Source organism: Peromyscus leucopus, chromosome 1 (genome assembly GCF_004664715.2).
Source record: "Peromyscus leucopus breed LL Stock chromosome 1, UCI_PerLeu_2.1, whole genome shotgun sequence".
Classification (NCBI taxonomy): domain Eukaryota; kingdom Metazoa; phylum Chordata; class Mammalia; order Rodentia; family Cricetidae; genus Peromyscus; species Peromyscus leucopus.
In genome coordinates, this window is record NC_051063.1 from 25,878,156 (window position 1) to 25,897,471 (window position 19,316).

The following is a 19,316-nucleotide window of genomic DNA, read 5'->3' on the forward strand; positions in this document are numbered from 1 at the left end:
TTGTCCCACATTCCTCTTCTGAGACTCAGACCCAGATGGCTCTCCATCCTCTCCCTCAATGACTGCTTTTCTCTACCCCCACCCCCAGAATGAGTTCCCCACAACCAAGCTCATCAGACCACCACACAAAAGCCTGTCTCTGTCACTCTTAGTTCTGAATAAAAGTAACCTCAGACTAAACAAATTCAGGCAAAACTTTGCTTTCTTGGCTCCTAGGACCAAGAGACACACATGCAAGTTAGAGGACAACTTCTGTGAATTGATTCTCTTCATCCATGGTGGCAACCGAGGATGAAACTCAGGTCATCAGTCTTGGTAGAAAGCATTTTTACCCTATGATCCATCTCACTAGCCCCCTACTTTAAACTTTCTCTATGAAAGAAGAACTTCCCCTCAATCCACTGACTCCAGGGAAAGGCTTCCCTTGTTTGTCTCAGCTCATAGGCTCAGCTCTGCTCTAATAATCAACTCTAGTCTAGGCTGGCATCATTTGGAACAGTCATATAATTAGGAAATAGGAGTGGGACATCTAGGAGACTGGACAATTCTACAAGTGTCCACTGATGACTCCATTTTAGAAGAAGCACTCTTTTCAGATAACCTTGAGCACAGGGTCTGGCTTTGCCAACTCCTGTAGGTCCTTTTGCATCTAGAGAAGTAGGCTGGGGATATAACTTAGGTTAGGCAGAGTACTTGGTTGGCCTGTACAAAGCCCTGGGTTCAATCACCAGTACCACATAAAACCAGGCTTGGTGATGTACACCTTTAATCACAGCACTTAGGAGCTGGAGGCAGAAGCTCAAAATCATCCTCAGCTACACAGTATTTTCGAGACCAGCCTGCCCTCCTCCCTCAAAAAAAGGGAAAAAATAGGACCCCCAAGGAAAATAATTAGAACAGAAACAGAAAGACAAAGAGAAGCAGAGCATTTAGTGTCCTAGTGAGGTAGAATTATGTAAAATGATCATTTTACATAATCCCAAACAATCAGGCATAAAGTCACTGGTTATGTGTGCTCATGTGTGGTGATATTGTATTCCCCAAAATATTGTGTACCTTAATAAACTTATCTGGGGTCAGAGAACAGAAAAGCCACTAGTTAGGCAGTGATAGCACACACCTTTAATCCTAGTATTCCAGAGATAGAAATCCCTCTGGATCTCTGTGAGTTCAAGGCCACATTGGAAAAAGCCAAGCATGGGGACACACGCCTTTAATCCCAGAAAGCCAGCCTTTAATCCCAGAGAGTGGTGGTAGAAAGCAGAAAGATATATATAAGGCGTGAGGACCAGAAACTAGAAGCATTTGGCTGGTTAAGCATGTGGCTGGCTAAGCTTCAGGCTTTCCAGCAGCAGTTCAGCTGAGAGCCATTGGGATGAGGACACAGAAGCTTCCAGTCTGAGGAAACAAGACCAGCTGAGAAGTTGACCAGGTGAGGTTAGCTATGGCTTGTTCTGTCTCTCTGATCTACCAGCATGGACCCCAATAACTCGCCTCGGGTTTGATTTTATTAATAAGAACTTTTAAGATTCCTGCTACACTCATGTGTAATTCTAGGCCAACGAAAGGCATGGCTTGACTTTTTAGCATTTCCTGACAAGAGGTTTCATTTGTTATTGCATCATCTTTGAAACTGCCAGCTAACAAAATGGGCTCAGCACCTCTTGCCTTAGGTTCTGGAGAATTCTCTTCTCATGCTGACTCATGCACCTGCTAACAGCAGGACAACAGCAGATGGGTGCTCTGAGACCAGGTTGCAGCTCCTACTATGCTACTGCGTTTCTTAATCTGGAGAGCCAGCCATGGTGTGAAGATGCTCAAGCCACCCCATGGAGAGAGCTGCCAGGAGAATAGCCAGCACCAATTGTCAGCCATGTGAATAACTGAGAAGCAGATCCAGCCAACATCTTGGTGTTTGAGCCAAGATCTTTGAGCCAAGAACACCTTCTACACCATCCCAGAGTTCCTAACCCACAAGACTATGAGCTAATACATAGTATTACTTTTTTCTTTTCATTTTTTCCTTTTATTGAAAATAGGTTCTTTTTTCATACAATATATCCTAATTACAGTTTCCCCTCCCAGTTCCTCCCCACTTCCCCTCCCCTCGGGATCCAGTCCCTTTCTGTCTCACATTACAAAAGAACAGGCTTCTATGAGACACAACCAAACATGGCAAAATAAAATATAATGAGATAAAGAAAAAACATCACATCAAGGCTGGACAAGGCAATCCAAAAGAAGAAGAACCTCAAGAGCAGGCACAAGAATCAGAGACCTGCTCTAATACGTTGATTCCTACTCTTAACAGCTCTCTGAACTTTATAGTTGGTGCTGCTTACTTCTTTTGACATTTTCTTATTGCTGATATTTGATCTTTTCTTTATCCCAAAAGGTAAGCTCCCATGTGGTAAAGTATTGTGGAATATTATTTTAACTGTGTAAAGGTGTGTTACATTTGTTTCTGCTGCTTTTGTTATATTTGTTTGATTAAATTAAATTAACCTGCGGTCAGGAAGCTGAGTCAGCAACTGATAGGAAGTGGTAGGGAGGAACTAAGTCTAACATGGTTCTTTAGTGGGGGCTGAGCAAAAGGAAGGCTGTTTTTTGGAAGATGTGAGCAAGGAGAAAAGGTTATCTATTTGCTGTTCAGCCTCTATGAGCTAGTGGATTTCACCCAACCTTTGAATCCCGAGTTCTACAGAAGAATGGAGATTTAGCAGTGCCTTAGGAAACAGAATTCCTGCTTTGCTGCGGCCGTTCAACTCAACTGCTGCTGGTAGCTGCGGAGTTGGAATTGCCAGTTGGGACAGTAGTTTCTTAAGGTGCAGCCACTATAATGTCTGCAAAACAACTATAAAAGAACTTGCCTTTTCCATTCACTATATAGCCCCAAACATCAGAAGACAGCCTCACTCGTAGGAGACACCCAATAAATACATGCCAAGCAAACCTGGCTCAATATCCAATCTTTCCTCACACCCCAAGAAGAGACTAGCAAACTTTGGATCTTGTCAAAATGTGTTTTTCACACAAGTGGCATGCCAGTGGTTTAGGTTTCCAGAATGTTTAGGGAGCAACCCATCCATTTTGAAGATGCTCATGGTAAGATCTTCTTAGCCTGTGGGGATGACACTAGCCTGAGCCACCATCCAGTCCCTAGACAGATAACCAAACCTTTCTTTGCCTTCCAGAGGTCAGACTTAGGTTACTGACTCTGCCTCTCAATGAGAGAACTGTGGAAGCCCCTTGACTGCCCAGACTTGGGTAAGTTAGCTGCACTATCTGAGGAGCAATACACATGGACTCTACCCTCAAAACTACTGCCACAGTTTGTACTTGACCTGAGAAACGCAGATGATGAGACTTCAGAAGAGCACTTCTTGGGCTTTGTCATAGTCCTGTGAAGAAAACTTAGTTTTAATAAGCTCCACTTAGTGAAAATTTAACAGAGAGGTAAGAATGCTGAGGATGGCACTGGCTAAGTCCTTGAGTTTCCAGGGTGCTAATTAACTGCAATGCCAAGGATGCTGTTACTTCCCACCTCCTTCATCCAGTCAAAATGAAAGAAAAAAATAATAATTTCAGATGAGAAGTTATGCTGGCACTAGAAAATTCAGCAAAGTCCTCAAATATAAAAGAAGTCCAGAGGCTAATTATGACAACAGGTGGCAATGAAAGGAACTTACTAAAGGGACAGGTCAGCTCTCTAAACAGGGGGCTCTGCCCAGGTGTTTTTTTTTTTTTTTTTTTTTTTAGAGCATTTGACCTATTAATGCAAGAGACAGACTCCCATTTCCTTTTTAATAAACAGCTCTTGGTACTGGCCCAGTAAGAAGGGAAGGACTACACGATCAGAATGAAACTGAGTATCCATTGAGTTTTATTTTTTCCCTTCTCATGGACTAGATGTACCTAATAGAACACATGGTTGGAAAATTCCACAGCTCCTCAGCTCAGCCTGACCCTGCTCTGCCTCACCAACTCTTCAGACAGGTCTCAAGACTGTGGCCACCTCATCTTTTCCAGATGGGGAACAGCCTTGGTCCCGCACTTGCAAACTCTGGTCATCATTGCTGCTCCAGCTGCCTCTACCTGCTGGGCAAAGCAGCTCCCACAGCGCTAAGATTTACGTCTCAGCTGTATAGTGACAACTCCTGGTTTTCCATTCCTAGCCCAAGCCTTCCTTGTGAGCTCCAGATCTGGATAACTATCTCTCTTGAAATACCTTCACATGTATGTCTATTAAACTTCTCCACTGAATGCTGAAGAGGCTCTGACTATGAAATGACCTCCCCACAGCCTTAGCCTTGCTTCATTCTCTCAGTTGCTTGGAAGACATGTGGCTAATATCAATTTGACATGATTTGTAATCATGAAAGAGACAAGCATGCCCATGATGGGCAATCTAGATGAGGTTAACTGAAGTGAGAAGACGTACCCTACTATAAATGGCACCATTCATGTCCTCCAACTGTAGAAGGAGGAGGAAGAGGAGGAGGAAGAAAGAAAGAAAGAGAGAGAGGAGAAAGAAAGAGAAAGAAAGAAAGAAGAAGAAGGAAGGAAGGAAGGAAGGAAGGAAGGAAGGAAGGAAGGAAGGAAAGAAAGAAAGAAAGAAAGAAAGAAAGAAAGAAAGAAAGAAAGAAAGAAAGAAAGAAAGAAAGAAAGAAAGAAAGGAAGGAAGAGAGAAAGAGAGAAAGAAAGAGAGAAAGAAAATGGGGCTGGAGAGATGGCTCAGAGGTTAAGAGCACTGGCTGCTATTCTAGAATTCTCAGTACCTACCATATGGTTGTTCACAATTGTCTGTAACTCCAATCTCAGGGGATCCAACACCATCTTCTGGCCTTCAAGAGTACCAAGCATGCAAACGGTATACAGATATTCATGCAGGCAAAACACCCACACCAAAACAAACAAACAAACAAACAAACACCAACCAAACAAAAAACTTAAAAAGAAAGAAAGCCATTTTTTTAGGAGGAGGAGGAGGAGGACGAAGCAGAGGCAATGGCAACCTGTTTTCATCACTCTCTGCTTCCTGACTACAGATGCCTCTAACTCCTGACACCAAGACTTCCTCACCATGATGAACCAAAATAAATCCCCTTTTCTTTAAGCTGCGTTTGTCAGTTATTCTGTTGTCCCAAAGTGACTAACAAGGGAAACCATCCTCAACAATTCTATCTCATCTCCAGTTCATCAGGGAACTCTGGAAATTCTGCCTCCAAGACATGCCCCCCACCCCCAACCACAAGTCTAATCCAACTACCTGTCACTATTGTTTTCATGCTGGCCCAAACACTGTGGCTCTCACCTGGATTGCTATAAACCACCTCCTCTCAGATCTACCAGATTTTACCCATGCCCACCTAGATCACATCATGCCATCGACTGCTTTGCTAAAATCCCCCATTGGTTCCCAAACTTCATGCAACATAAAAGCCAAAGTCTTTCAGAGGTATAGGGCCTTGCATGATCAGTGCTTCTCCTACTCCCTGTGCCCTAACTGCTTCCTCTCTAACCATGCACACTCCATAGGCATTCTTACAGCAGGTTCCCTTTCTGCAATGCCCTTTACCTACTAGCTTCAATTCCTTCTAGTCTTCAGTCACATGTTACCTTTGCAAGAATACCTATGCTTACCACTCTTCTTTTTTTTTTTTTTTTGGTTTTTCGAGACAGGGTTTCTCTGTGTAGCTTTGCGCCTTTCCTGGAACTCACTTGGTAGCCCAGGCTGGCCTCGAACTCACAGAGATCCGCCTGGCTCTGCCTCCCAAGTGCTGGGATTAAAGGCGTGCGCCACCACTGCCCGGCCCACTCTTCTTAACACCTACAACCAGGCTTCCTTTTCCTTACTCCCAACACTGTATAATCTGCTCTGGTTATTTTTTTTTATCCATTTCCTAGTACTTAAAAATTAGTCCTCCTGTGTTTATGGCACACCCTTTTCTGGCTAGAAGGTAACATCACAAGTGCAGGCACCTTAGACTATTCTATTAATTTGTCCCAAATGTCTAGAACTCTACCTAGCAAAGAGTATTTTTGTTACATGAATGAAAGGCTAAAGACTAGTGAGTAGCTTGGTACTAGGGCTTCTTATCTTGGCTCAAGTGAAAGCTTTGCTATGGGTCACAGTATTCTGGGTCCCTGGAGAAAGGCAACTGAAGCCAAAGTGAGGACTCTCCAAGACACAGTCTAGGTGGCTATGGTAGGTGGGTATACACAGAGGGCCCTGGTGCATTCTTGACCAGTGGTCCTTAGGCTTTATGGCCATAACCAAAGATCCTGGAAAAGAGGAGTCCCTCATACAGAGAGGTTAACATCTGCCCACAGTTTCATGAGAGCTAGGGACAGAGCCTGCACCATCCTGGCAGCCCATTTATGGATTCAATAACTTCTATCAATAACCATCTGCCAGCACAGTGTAATGACGATATAATTGTACATAGGAAGCAAGGACTCAGAGAAGAGAGAAGGTGAGATGGGGAAGGCTCTGTGAACAGGACCAGGAGAATAAGCAGACACCTGTCAGGGAAATGAGATCATTGAGTGGCATCTCAGTAAGAGAGGGTTCAGACAGCCAGGGCCAGAGAACTTAACTTAGCCTAGCATGTCAGAGCTCCAACAAGCAAATGGTTGGACAGAACCAGAAGTTGAAAACACAGTCTGGTGAAGACTGGGAATTAAAGATAAAGCAGGGGTCTGCTGGTGGCTAATCTGTTAAGCCATCCTCAGAACATGGTTAGCAGCTTGATATACAGATATACAGTAAAGTCCTTGGAAATTTGAAAAACACTACTACTACCTGCTAGACATGATGGCTTATCTGGTTACAATGAGCAACCCTAGTGCCACACTGTGGTTCCCAAATGTCACTTTCCAGGGAAAGGAACCAGGCTCCTTGGTATAATACAAGATGAACCCAGAATACTATCATTGCAGATAGTAAGAAGCTGCTAGTGAATCCTGGGCTCCACAAGTGCTCAGGAGCCCACCTGAGTGGGGTTCCCACTGGCGAACAGTGACTCCAGGAAGAAATAAGGACAAGAACTTCAGTGTACTGGGACACATACAACACATTTAACGCCATGAGCTCAAAATTCTCACATATTACCACTACTAAGGATGTTAGGGAGCCGATGTAGGGCTCTTCATTTGTTGTATGTTCATCCATATGGAGGCCAGAAGTCAGCTTCAGGTGTTGTCCACCTTGACTTTTTGAGACAGTTATTTCACTGAATCTGGACCTCACCAAATAGGCAAGTGAGCCCCAAGGATCCATCGATCTCTGCCTCTCCAGCACTGTAATTATAAGCACACACTGCCATGCCCAGCTTTTTTGTTTGTTTATTTTAATGTAGGTGGCAGATCTTCATGTTGCATGACAAACATTTTACCAACTGAGCTATCTCCCAACCCCAAATTGGGCATCTTGGAACATAAAGGAAAAATTTTCAGTCATTTCCTATTTGAATTTTAGTGTTAGACAGCCATAGAGGAAGTGAAGAGTCCTCCAGTTAGCATGAAGAAGAGTAGAATTAGAATATTGCCATGTTGTAAACATGATATAGGTGTTGAATGTTGCCATCTCAAAAAGAAAGATGACCAGATATCTTATACTCCCCAATGGAAGAATATAAGGCTACTCTGATGAAATCAGGTACAAACACGGATGAATACACACACACACACACACACACACACACACACACACACACACACACTGAAATTTACAAGAAATGGTGGGTGTTTTCCTTCTTTCTTTTTTCTTATATGTGTTGTTTTTATGCATTGCTGGGGATGGAACCCAGGTCTTTTTGTATGTACTAGGCCAGAGCTCTATCACTGAAACAAATCCTAAGCTGTTGTGGTTTGAATAAGAATGGCTCCCATAGGCTCATACATTTGAATGTTTGGTCATCAGGGAGTGGAACTACTTGGGAGGATTAGGAGATGTGCCCTTGTTGGAGGAAGTGTGTCATTGGGTGTGGGCTTTAAGGTTTCAAAAGACCATGCCAAACCCCAGAATGTGTGTGTGTGTGCCTGCCCTCCTCCATCTCCATCTCCCTCCCCCTCCCTCTCCCTCTCTCTCTCTCTCTCTCTCTCTCTCTCTCTCTCTCTCTCTCTCTCTCTCTCTCTCATGATGTAGCTCTCAACTATGTTCCAGCAACTACCTGCATGCTGCCATGCTTCCCTTCCCACCATGATGGTAATAGACTAAATCTCTGAAACTGTAAGAAAGCCTCCAGTTAAATGCTTTCTCTTATAAGAGTTGCCATGGTCATGGTGTCTCTTCACAGCAATTGAACACTGACTAAGACATTAAACCCTTAGTCTTTTTTTTTTTAAGATTTATTTATTTATTATGTATACAGAAGAGGGTGCCAGATCTCATTACAGATGGTTATGAGTCACCATGTGGGTGCTGGGAATTGAACTCAGGACCTCTGGAAGAGCAGTCAGTGCTCTTAACCTCTGAGCCATATCTCCAGCTCCCTTAGTCATTTTTTTGGTTTTATTTTGTTTTAAAGAACTCTTAATCTTTAAAGATATATACTGAAACAATTTTGATAGCTGATACTTGCTATAAACCACTGCTGAGAGGAGGGTGGAAGTCTGGGCTGATAACTGTTGAAGTGAGGTGAAAGGCACATGAGGGCTCATTACATTATACAGCTGACTTTTACTTTTTTAATAGTCTGAAACTTTCCATAATAACTTTTTAAAAAAAAAACCACCAGGCCCCATCCTCAGAGATCCAAATTTATTTGTCTGAGTTTCAGCTTAGGCACTGGTAATTTTTAAGGCTCCCAGGTGTTTTTAATTCTCAGTCATGGTTGAGAACTAGCTTGATCATTCAAGTGAAAGATGGCAGGGCCTGTGTTAGGACCAGGACTGAGGCAGAGGCCTAGGTGATGAAAGGGGCTCAAGAGGTCAAGGAGCTGAGGCACATGCTTCCCAAACACGGGGGAAGAATGAGGAAGGGGGAAGAGTTAAGGGAACTGCAGAGACTTCAGCTTCTAGTAACTGCAGAGCAAGGAACACTCTTGGGGCTGGGAGTCTGGGGACATGGAAGAAGTGGCTGCATGTGTTGGGTGTGTTGACTTGGTAGAGGTAGTGGAAGTTCAGCGGAGACGTCTACCCTAGTAGCTTTGCTTATAGGTCTAGAGACAACAGGGAAAGTCTGAAGAGACATTAAAAACTTGAGCCCTGTGGGGAAGCATCCTCAATAGAGATAGAGGGCATGTAAGTCTCTAAGAAATGGTTCTGTCCTTGAGAGGAGATCCCAATGGCCCCACTCCCTTCACAGGAGTTCTCTATTGCTCTCTCCTGCCACCTAGAGTCCTTAATCTCCATGCACAGATAGAAATCCAAAGGTTAGTTGTCTAGGCTATGAGCTTGAGGGGCCATGACCATCCTGATCAAAGGCTGATGTACTACTGAGTATTTTCATAATCTCTCTAAAAGCTCATGCTTTTGTTAAACAAATGAGACACAACACAGCTAAAGGAAGTCTTGGAAGCATCAGGCATAGCCATCTGACAGAGACAGTGGGGGCTGGCTTGAAACAGCCAATGGGCACTCAATGAACAAGTGTTTACTGATGGTGCCTGTGTGTTCAGGGAGCACTGCTGGATGGGGTGGACAAGAAGCTCAAAAGCCAAAAGTTTGCATTCCCTGGGGAAACATACAGTAAACTGGTAAACAAAGATACTAGCTGTGTATTTTATCGGAATTTCAGCTGGAGGAAGGCAAGAGCTACGTCAACATGAAGAACTTTCACAGTTTCTCATGCAACAAGTTTAGATTCTTCAGGTTTCAAAACCAACAGGTCTATATTTCCTCTGGACAAAAACCAATTGCTGATCACAGAAGACCCAAGGGCCACTTGGTGGGGACTTACCACTAAGTCCAGAAACTGAATGTAGCATTCCAGCCCAGGCCTGGTTTCACAGAACTGTCGAAAAAGCAGTCTCCCAATTGGTTGCTTGTCGCATAGACTGCAGTAATCTCTGTCTGGAGACAAGACAAGAAAAGCATGATGAGATCAGTAGAGCACCAGGCAGGGCAATCTGTTACGCTACAATTGGGTCAAGAGTCCTGGATAGATGAGGCAAGAAAATGGTGAACTTAAGCCATTATCTCATAGGGTCTGCACATACACACACACACACACAGAGAAGTCTAGAACAAAGAATGGTACCTGGCTGTTTTTCAGCATTATGATTTCTATATGGAGACACCAGTGGTTTTGGCAATTATGGCTCCATTCCCTGTCTGGCCAAACAACATGAAACAGAGCCTGATTCTGGTGAGTGGGTAAAGGTGTCATGTAGCAGGAATCTTAGAAGTCTTATTAATAAAATCAAACCTGGAGGCAGTTATTGGGGTGAATGCTGAATGATCAGAGAAACAGAACAGGCCACATCCAACCTCACCTTGTCAATTCCTTAGCTGATCCTGTTTCCTCAGACTGGAAGCTTCTGTGTCCTCATCCAAATGGATCTCAGCTGAACTGCTTCTTGAAAGTCTGAAAGCTTAACCAGTCAAAAAACTTCTAGTTTCTGGTCTTCACACCTTATACACCTTTCTGCTTTCTGCCATCACTCCCTGGGATTAAAGGCGTGAGTCACCATGCTTGGCTGTATCCTTGAACACACAGAGATCCAGGTAGATCTCTGCCTCTGAAATGCTAGGATTAAAGGTGTGAGTGCCACCATTTTCTAGCCTCTGTATCTAGTGGCTGTTCTGTTCTCTGACCCTAGATAAGTTTGTTAGGGTGCACAATATTTTGGGGAACACAATACCACCACAGTGTCAGGATCATGGCCTAAACCAACTCAGTTAGTACTCTTTCTTGCTCTGGAAGCCAGTGCCTATAACCGTGTCCTTAACCTTGTGTAGAAAGCTGCTATGAGAATGAGGCTGAACCCTGAGGTCAGAACTGAGAAAAATGACAAATAGAGTTGTCCCTGGTAATATCCAGATATCTGGAGCAAACCATGCCTGAAGCTCACAGCACATCTGAAAAACTGATTGCTTAGGGCAGTTTGAAAAAAGTCCTAAATTACTTATAATTCAAAGCATCCTAGTAGATATAATTTTGCATTGAGCTTTTTTGCCTTTTTTTTCTTCCATTTTTACCCCACTGGAACAAAGCCCACTCTTTGAATGCTTCAAATAAAAACTGCACTTCCCAGAGGAACAGGCATAGAAATAGGAAGTGACTACCCTTCAGCCACTTAGAGGGTTCTGAAGAAGAAACAGGGTGAGCCATCCAACACCAGAAGCTGGAGTGCTAGCTCTGGATGTTTTGTTACCTCAACTGCTCACCCTATCCTCTCTTTGACCCTCTTTGTTTTTCCTCATATGAAAAAGTGCATATTCGGGGCAAGACTAGGATTCTTTCCCAGCAATAACACTTAAGCTTCTCTGAGTTTCCCTTGGCTGGAGGATGTTTGAGGAAATGAACACTGAGGCATGCTGTCCCAGATGCTCTGGCCTTCTAATCTGCAGCTGTCCTCAAACTGATAGAGCCTGGAAGCAACTTGGTGGAAAGGAAGGGCTGAGTCCTCGGCAGTTATGGAGCAGGGACAACCATTCACTAGCAAGGGGAGACCTATTATTAGCCTGGATGTAAGTTTTCTTTAGTCTATCCCATCTTCTCTGCTAGGGAACATCCTCTCCAAGTCTGAACAAATCCCCACCAAACCTTCTGGTTCTGGGATCTGGTGCCACCCAAGTTCTAAAGATGGTTTGTGACTCAGACCTAGCAAAACAGAGTAATCTGTCTTCCAGCCATAATGACAGGTTCAAGAATGGGCAAATGCAGCCAGGAGGAGGTGGCACACACCTTTAATCCCAGTACTCAGGAGGCAGAGGCAGGCCAATCTCTGTGAGTTTGAGGTCAGTCTGGTTTACAGAGCAAGTTCCAGGACATATAGAGAAACCCTGTCCCAAGGGGGGAAAAAAAAAGAATGGGCAAATGACACATCCCCATCCAATCAGAACCTTCATTCTCCCCATCACAAAGATAAGGTTAAGCATGGGCACTTGACTCAGTAATAGCCAAATTGGAGGCCTGTTTCCTGGCCACAGCCATAGGTTCAGAAAGTGGCCCATGCCCTAGACCTAGCCACTAAGGTTAGTGCATGTGACCTTAGCCCTGGAGCTGCTTCTAGAACTTCCTGGAAAGAGGCTTGCTTATCTCTAGAGTCCTGAGGATTTAAGACTGATGAGATTTATTTTTCCTTCCATGCTGCTAAAGCCCAGCCTGAGGCCTGGGCATTCATATCTGACAGTAACTACAAAGAGTAGACATACATTGTTCTTTTCATGAGCAAACGGCTCAAAAGCATGGCTATTTTGGTAGAAACTCACAGGTTATAAATATATGTAGAACTCACTCACAAATGTGGCTTTCTATAAAGTGGACACTTTGATCAACATGAATAAGCCCCATGCCAAGCTATCCTCTTTGTGGCCCCTTCCTAGGTGCTTCAATCCAGACCATCACTGGACTCTTGCCTTAACTCTGCCCTTCAATGTGGGCACAGGCTCCACATCTCCAGGCACAGATGGTTCACAAATAGCCAGTCCATCAAGCATTTAGCCTCAGTGTATGCCAGGTTCTGGGGGGGTAGAGGGGAGAGTTACTTGGATAAAAGAACAACATGGGTGCATGTGGGTGAGCAGACACAATTCCAAGTGACAGTTATGAAATGGCATGCCAGATGAGTATGGTTGTCAGCCTCAGGAGGAATCCTGGCCACTGTGGTTCATGGCAGGTCTTTAGCCTGCACCTGTTAACACAAGGCTCAGCCCCACTGTTCACTGCCTCCAACTCAGCAGCCCCCCATACCTCCTGGGGAAGGAAAACAAATCTTTACACCTACCTCTTATTTGATTTGAGCAATGTAACCCTGTTTCCAAAAGCAATTATGAGATTTCATGTACTATATTGTGATTCCCTAAGAGTTCATCTGACAGAATTTCTTCCCCTACATATGGTGTTTCCTGTCAGTATGGAAACAAGGCTGATATAAACACAGGCACAGTATAAACATTATGTGATTCTGACATAAGCTGTCAGGACCACCCACTTCCCCAACCCCTTTCACTGCTTCTTCCAACCATACAGAAGATTCCAAGCAAGAAAGTTACTTACTAGCTGGCCAGGAAGGGACAAAAGAACCAGTAATTATATTTCCAGACTTTTTTCTCAGCCTCCAATAAGGATTATATATTTTTATCCACAAAAGCAAGTGGAACTGAGATTCCTTTGGAATGGATGAGGTCATACGAGGAAGAATATGGAAAGGGAAGGTGACAAGAGGAAGTACAAAGCAAAGTTCTCAGTGTGGCAAGAACTAATGTGAAGAGCAGACAGATAGTTCCTGCAAAGTCTGATGATAATGAAGTTGGGTGCCCTTGGAGTACACCCTCTCTGTTACAGCAGTTGCTGGCTGTGCTATACACAATCAGGTTTTCAGTGTTGCCTGGGAAGTGTCAAGAGGGCAGAAACCTTTTCTGTCTCTTCTAGCTGGAAAATCTGGGAAGATGTACATATGGGGAACATACACACTGCATATGCACTACACACACACACACACACACACACACACACACACACACACACACACACACACACCAGCTATAAGACCTGAAATTTTGCTTTGGGTCCTGTACATCACTGGCATGTCCCACCCAAGCATACCAACTTTGTTCCTTTTCTTCCTTTATTCACTCATTATACTCTCGTCTAAGGTTTCTTGCTTCTCTGTACTAGAAGATTCTTCTAATTTTAAAGGTGACTTCTTGAGTTCAGGGCAGAGTAAATGACCACTACAGGGTGCCACAGAGTAGACTTGAAGAAATGGCTTAAATAAAGTGGAAGGTGTGTTGTCGTTTTTTAAAAATGGTTGCTGCCTTTTAAGCCACAGCTGTCTGAATCAGCAACTGGAACTTCGACACTACCAGCAGCAGTCAGGCTGCAAGGGCCTTAGTCAACTCTCGAAAAGCTACAAAGGCAACTTAACTAAACCTCTCTCCCTCTAAAGAACTCAAGATTCAAAGGTTATGGTGGAATTCTGCTCTTCAGAGGTTGAATAGCAAGTAGCTCACCTCCTCTCCTTGCTCGTGACCTCCAAAAAGCCCTTGTGCTGCGCCTTGACCCTCCTTATAAACCCTTTCTCACCTAGCTCCTCCATACCACTTCCTGTGAGCTAGTTGCTGACGCAGCCTCCTGACTGCAGGTGAATTTTATTTACTCAAACACATCTTTGCATCATTAAACAAACGTTCCAGAGTATAAACAAAAGTAACACACCTTGAAATAATATTCTACAACAAAGGTGCTTGGGGATAGGGGCAAGAAACAAAGGAACAAGCATTATTAAGTCATGTTGAGTGGGAGGATGAATTTACCTGGTGATAAGTGTAATTGTCTCAATACCTATGTTCAAACACAGCACACACAGCAAGCCTCTTCCCTCTCCATCCTCCCAGGTCAGCCTGACGTTTGCCAAGACATCAACCAACAGAGGGCGCAAGAAGACCAAAGGCCCTGTCCTCAGAATTTTCCCCTAGCAATACCTGGGTCCCTGACCTGGGCCTCTCACAATACAAGGGCACTATAGAGGGAAGGTACTGGCAGAAGCAGTCTCACCTGTCACTCCAAGTAATCATGGGCCTGAGTTTCTACGCCTCAGTTTCTTCATCTACAAAATAAAGGTGTAAGAATGACCAGCTGCTGAGAGTCACTTGACAGACTGGAGCCCTCCTTGCCTGCCAGTTTCACAAATGATTAGAGGTCTCAAGGCAGACTCCAAGGTCAACACTGAAGCTCAATTTTACTCAGTATTCCAAAGCTCTGCTTTGGTCCACCCCTGGTGGTAATACCTAGTCTAGTGTCTGTCTCCTTCCCTGAATCTAAGGCAAAGGTTAGCAAAAAGTTTTAAAGACCAGTAGTAAATATTTTAGCTTTGAAGGCTATATGGTTTGGGTCATAGTTGTTCAACAATGGAATTGTAATGAAAGTCCCCCTGCCACTGTATGAATTGTCTATAGGTTTGGCTGTGTCTAATAAAACTTTACTTACAAAAGAAGGTGGAAGGTCACAATTTGATCACACACTAATCCGTGTCCCCAAGCCCTTGGGCCTCCAACCCCTTTACAATGTAATATGATGCTGACCTGATTCCTCTAACATAGCTGCCTCCTTCCTAAAGCCAGGGAATGTCTGCTGTCTTTAAAAACCTAAGGAGGAGCTAATAAGTACTGAAAACATGCTTGTAACCTGAGTATATGACCAACAGTAAAGGAAAGCAGGTCTGAAGTCAGGAAAGCCAGCCAAATCCATTCCAGGTGGAACCAAAACCCTCCAGAGGGTCTTGAACATATATCAATAAACATAGGAAAAACCATGACGTGCCACAATCATGCAAACAAATACCACTTAACACTTAAGCCACACAGTTAGACATCATCAGCAAACACAGCATGGATGAACCCAAGTGGCACTGTATGGGTCCAAGATCTGGAAGCAAAAGAAGCACATGCACAGTTGATCTCATAAGTCTAAAACTCAAAAAAGACAAATCTACAGAAACCAAAATCAGAACAATCAAAGCAGGGAGTTCATGACAGGGGTGCATGAGGGAGCTCTGGGTGTGGATGAAATGTTCTTTTTAAAAAAAAAATTTATAATTTAATTTTATATATCAGTCACGGATCCCCCTGTCCTCCCCACCCCTCACTGCCCTCCCCCCAATCTACCCCCCATTCCCATCTCCTCCAGGGCAAGGACTCCCTTGGGGATTCAGCTCAGCCTGGTAGATTCAGTCAAGGCAGGTCCAGTCCCCTCCTCCCTTCACCCAGGCTGAGCAAAGTGTTCCAGCATAGGCCCCAGGCTCCAGAAAGCCAGTTCATGCACTAAGGACAGGTCCCGGTCCCACTGCCTGGAGGCTTCCCAAACAGTTCAAGCTAATCAACTGTCTCACTTATCCAGAGGGCCTGATCCAGTTGGGGGCTCCTCAGCTATTGGTTCATAGTTCATGTGTTTCCACTAGTTTGGCTATTTGTCCCTGTGCTTTTTCCAATCTTGGTCTCAACATCTCTCACTCATACAATCCCTCCTCTTTCTTGCCGACTGGACTCCTGGAGCTCCACCTGGGGCCTGGCCGTGGATCTCTGCATCTGCTTCCATCAGACACTGGATGAGAGTTCTACCACGACAGTTAGGGTGTTTGGCCAACCAATCACCAGAGTAGGTCAGTTTGAGCTTTCTCTCAACCATTGCCAGTAGTCTATTGTGGAGGTATCTTTGTGGATTTCTGGGGACCTCTCTAGCACTTTGCTTCTTCCTATTCCCATGGGGTCTTCATTTATCATGGTCTCTCTCCTTGTTCTCCCTCTCTGTTCTTGATCCAGCTGGGATCTCCCGCTCCTCTAAGCTCTCTTTCCCCCCGACCCTTGCCCTTTATTACCCCCCCCCTGCACGTCCAGTTTGTTCATGTAGATCTCATCCATTTCTCTGTTGTTGGGCAATCCCTGTGTCTTTCTTAGGGTCCTCTTTACTAGATAGCCTCCCTGGAGTTGTGAGTAGCAATCTAGTCATCCTTTGTTTTACATCTAGTTGGATGAAATGTTCTATGTCATGACTAAAGTGACTGCGTGACTGTACATGTTTACAAAAAGTCATTTAGTTATACACTTGAAATTGATGGCTGCATTGCTGGTAAGCAGTAACATTTCAATAAAAATAACCAAAGCAAAGAAAAAAAATTAGTCACACAACCTGAGTTCTCTGAGCTTGTTTCTTCCACCATAAAATGAGAAAATCCTAACTGTAGTTTCACTCGAGGGCAGTGTTACTCCAAGCAAGGATTTGTCTTCATCCTCTAGGAACTGGAGATCCCAGGCTCATTCAGACTGACAGGATCTGAATTCCCAAATTGGGGCCCAGATCTGTGTCCTAACATGCTTCTCCAGTTTGGAATAGTTCCTCCCTCCTAAGGGGAGGAACACTCTTAAATTTCTAGCCCATCATGTACATCATGTATGGAGACACATATATAAATTCACAACACTCACAACTTTCCATGTAAGCCTTTTAACACCTGACTGCCTAGTACTCATAGAGTATGAGGTGTCTTGTGAGCATGCACCTGGATCCACACCATGTTACCACAGACAGCAGTTACTCTTTTAAAAAGCAACTGTTTGGTCTTTTCTTTTCCTGAAATCTTTTTCTTTCTTTCTTTCCTTTTTTTGGGTGTGTGTGTGTGTGTTTCGAAACAGGGTTTCTCTGTGTAGCCCTGGCTATCCTGGAACTCTCTCTACAGTAGACCAGGCCTCAAACTCAAGAGATCCACCTGCCCCTACCTCCCAAGTGCTGGGATTAATGGTGTGCACCATCATAATAGGACTTTTCCTGAAATCTTAAAGGCTTAGCAACAGACACACCTGGAGCTGCTGGCACCTATCTTTTTTTAATATAGGGAAAAAATTGACAAAAAACAATTGACAAAATAAAGTTGCAGCTGCGTCAAGTTGAGCAGTGTCCCAGATAACACACAAATTCTAGATCCAGCCATACCTGAAGCCATGTGTTCTATTGCTGGGCTTTTTAGTTTTAGTTTATTGTTGGGGATCTCTCCTGGAGCTGCCCCCTCCAAACCCCACCCCTGAGAACGCCCACCATGCAGCAGCTTGTGGTGATAATGTGTTCCCCAATATATTGTGCATCTTAATAAACAAATGGGGTCAGAGAACAGAACAGCTGCTAGATAGACATAGAGGCCAGAAAATGGTGGCACTCACACCTTTAATCCTAGCATCCCAAAGGCAGAGATCCGTCTGGATCTCTGTGATTTCAAAGCCACACTGGAAACAGCCAGGCATGGTGACACACACCTTTAATCACAGGAAGTGATGGCAGGAAGCAGAAAGGTATATAAGGTGTGAGGACCAGGAACTAGAGCCTGGTTAAGCTTTTAGGCTTTTAGCAGTTCAGCTGAGATTCATTCAGGTAAGGACTCAGAGGTTTCCAGTTCGAGGATACAGGATCAGCTGAGTGTTGGTGAGGTGAGGTCAGCTGTGGTTTGTGTTCTGTCTCTCTGATCTTCCAGTATTCACCCTAATACCTGGCCCTGGGTTTGTTTTTATTAATAAGACCTTTTTATGATTCATGTTACAGCGGCTCCACCCCTGGAGGATATTTAAGGTCAGGCCCAAGACTTCCCCTTGTGGTTTTCCCTCATGGCTTCTCCTCTTCCCCCTGGGACCACCCAGGAATGCTCTGCTCAGATTAAACCTGTACTTACTAATTTTGTTTAATTGGTTTATTATTATCGGCAGCAGAGGATACCCAATAACCGGGGATCCAAAACTTATCATTTATTACAACAAAAATGGGTTGACTAATAAGCCTTTCAGCCCTGAACAGTATTTTGATGACTCAAAATAAAAGCCTATTTACAAAATCTTTGCCTGTTCTTAAGTGCTCTGTTACGGCAAACTCCTATACCACTCACAAGCAAGTATTGCTTCCTCCTCCACCACAAAGCTGGAACTGCACAGAGATTCTAGAAACTATGTGTCCGCTGCTGATCAGTTCAACAGATTAGAAATATCCAAGATCCAATCCTTCTTGTATTCCAGAAGTAGACAGGGTTGCTTGACTGGGTGAGAATTCCTACAGAGCTAGTGATACACTGGGATCTGAGTGCTACCTCTATCCTTTGGCTCATAGGTCCTCAGCCGGATGTGGATTTGGTCTATCTTTCATAGCAGGTGGTTATGATATTAGTGTGTAGAGACCACAGTGCCTGAGACTGATTCTCTATAACAGGATTACTCAACTACCTACAGAAATAATGCTGACAGTCACTAAGTGGCCCTGGGTAACTAGGTTGTCTTGGGCTCAGCTGCTCCATGGAACACTCAATCAATTAACCTGCAGCCACCAGGGCTACCAGCAACACATAGGAGCACCTAACCCAGTCCCAGTACATGGTCTGTCCTGTGTGAACAGCAGCCAGGAAAACAGATGATCGAAATTATGGCTTTTACTGCTTTGAAGGCTCAGAAATATAAGTAAATGGAACCAATGAAAAGAGGTTTGACTCTCTGACAAATGAAAGCAGGATCTCAGGCTGAGTTATACTTCTCTGTCCTTGAGCCACTGGATCCAAATTCTGGGAGGTGCTTGGCTCTATTACCAGCTTTGCCTTGCACTGAAACCCTCTCTGAAAGAAGCCACACTCTCTCAATAGCTCATGTGTGAGGTCAAAACTTACAACCCAGATAATTCC

At 44.2% G+C, this 19,316-nt stretch overlaps 1 protein-coding gene across 5 annotated transcripts in view; it reads right to left on the reverse strand.

The window, feature by feature from the left end:
• Grk5 (G protein-coupled receptor kinase 5) overlaps positions 1–19,316 on the reverse strand; it is a 213,559-nt gene that overhangs the window by 55,198 nt on the left and 139,045 nt on the right. For 4 of the 5 annotated variants that reach the window (XM_028860757.2, XM_037205622.1, XM_028860758.2 and 1 more), the window contains one exon: positions 9,905–10,017. In XM_028860757.2, coding sequence (XP_028716590.1) covers positions 9,905–10,017 — 113 coding nt within the window. Of the gene's footprint in view, positions 1–3,344; positions 3,402–9,904; positions 10,018–19,316 lie in introns of those variants that run through there. The other variant, XM_037205626.1, reaches the window with a different exon arrangement.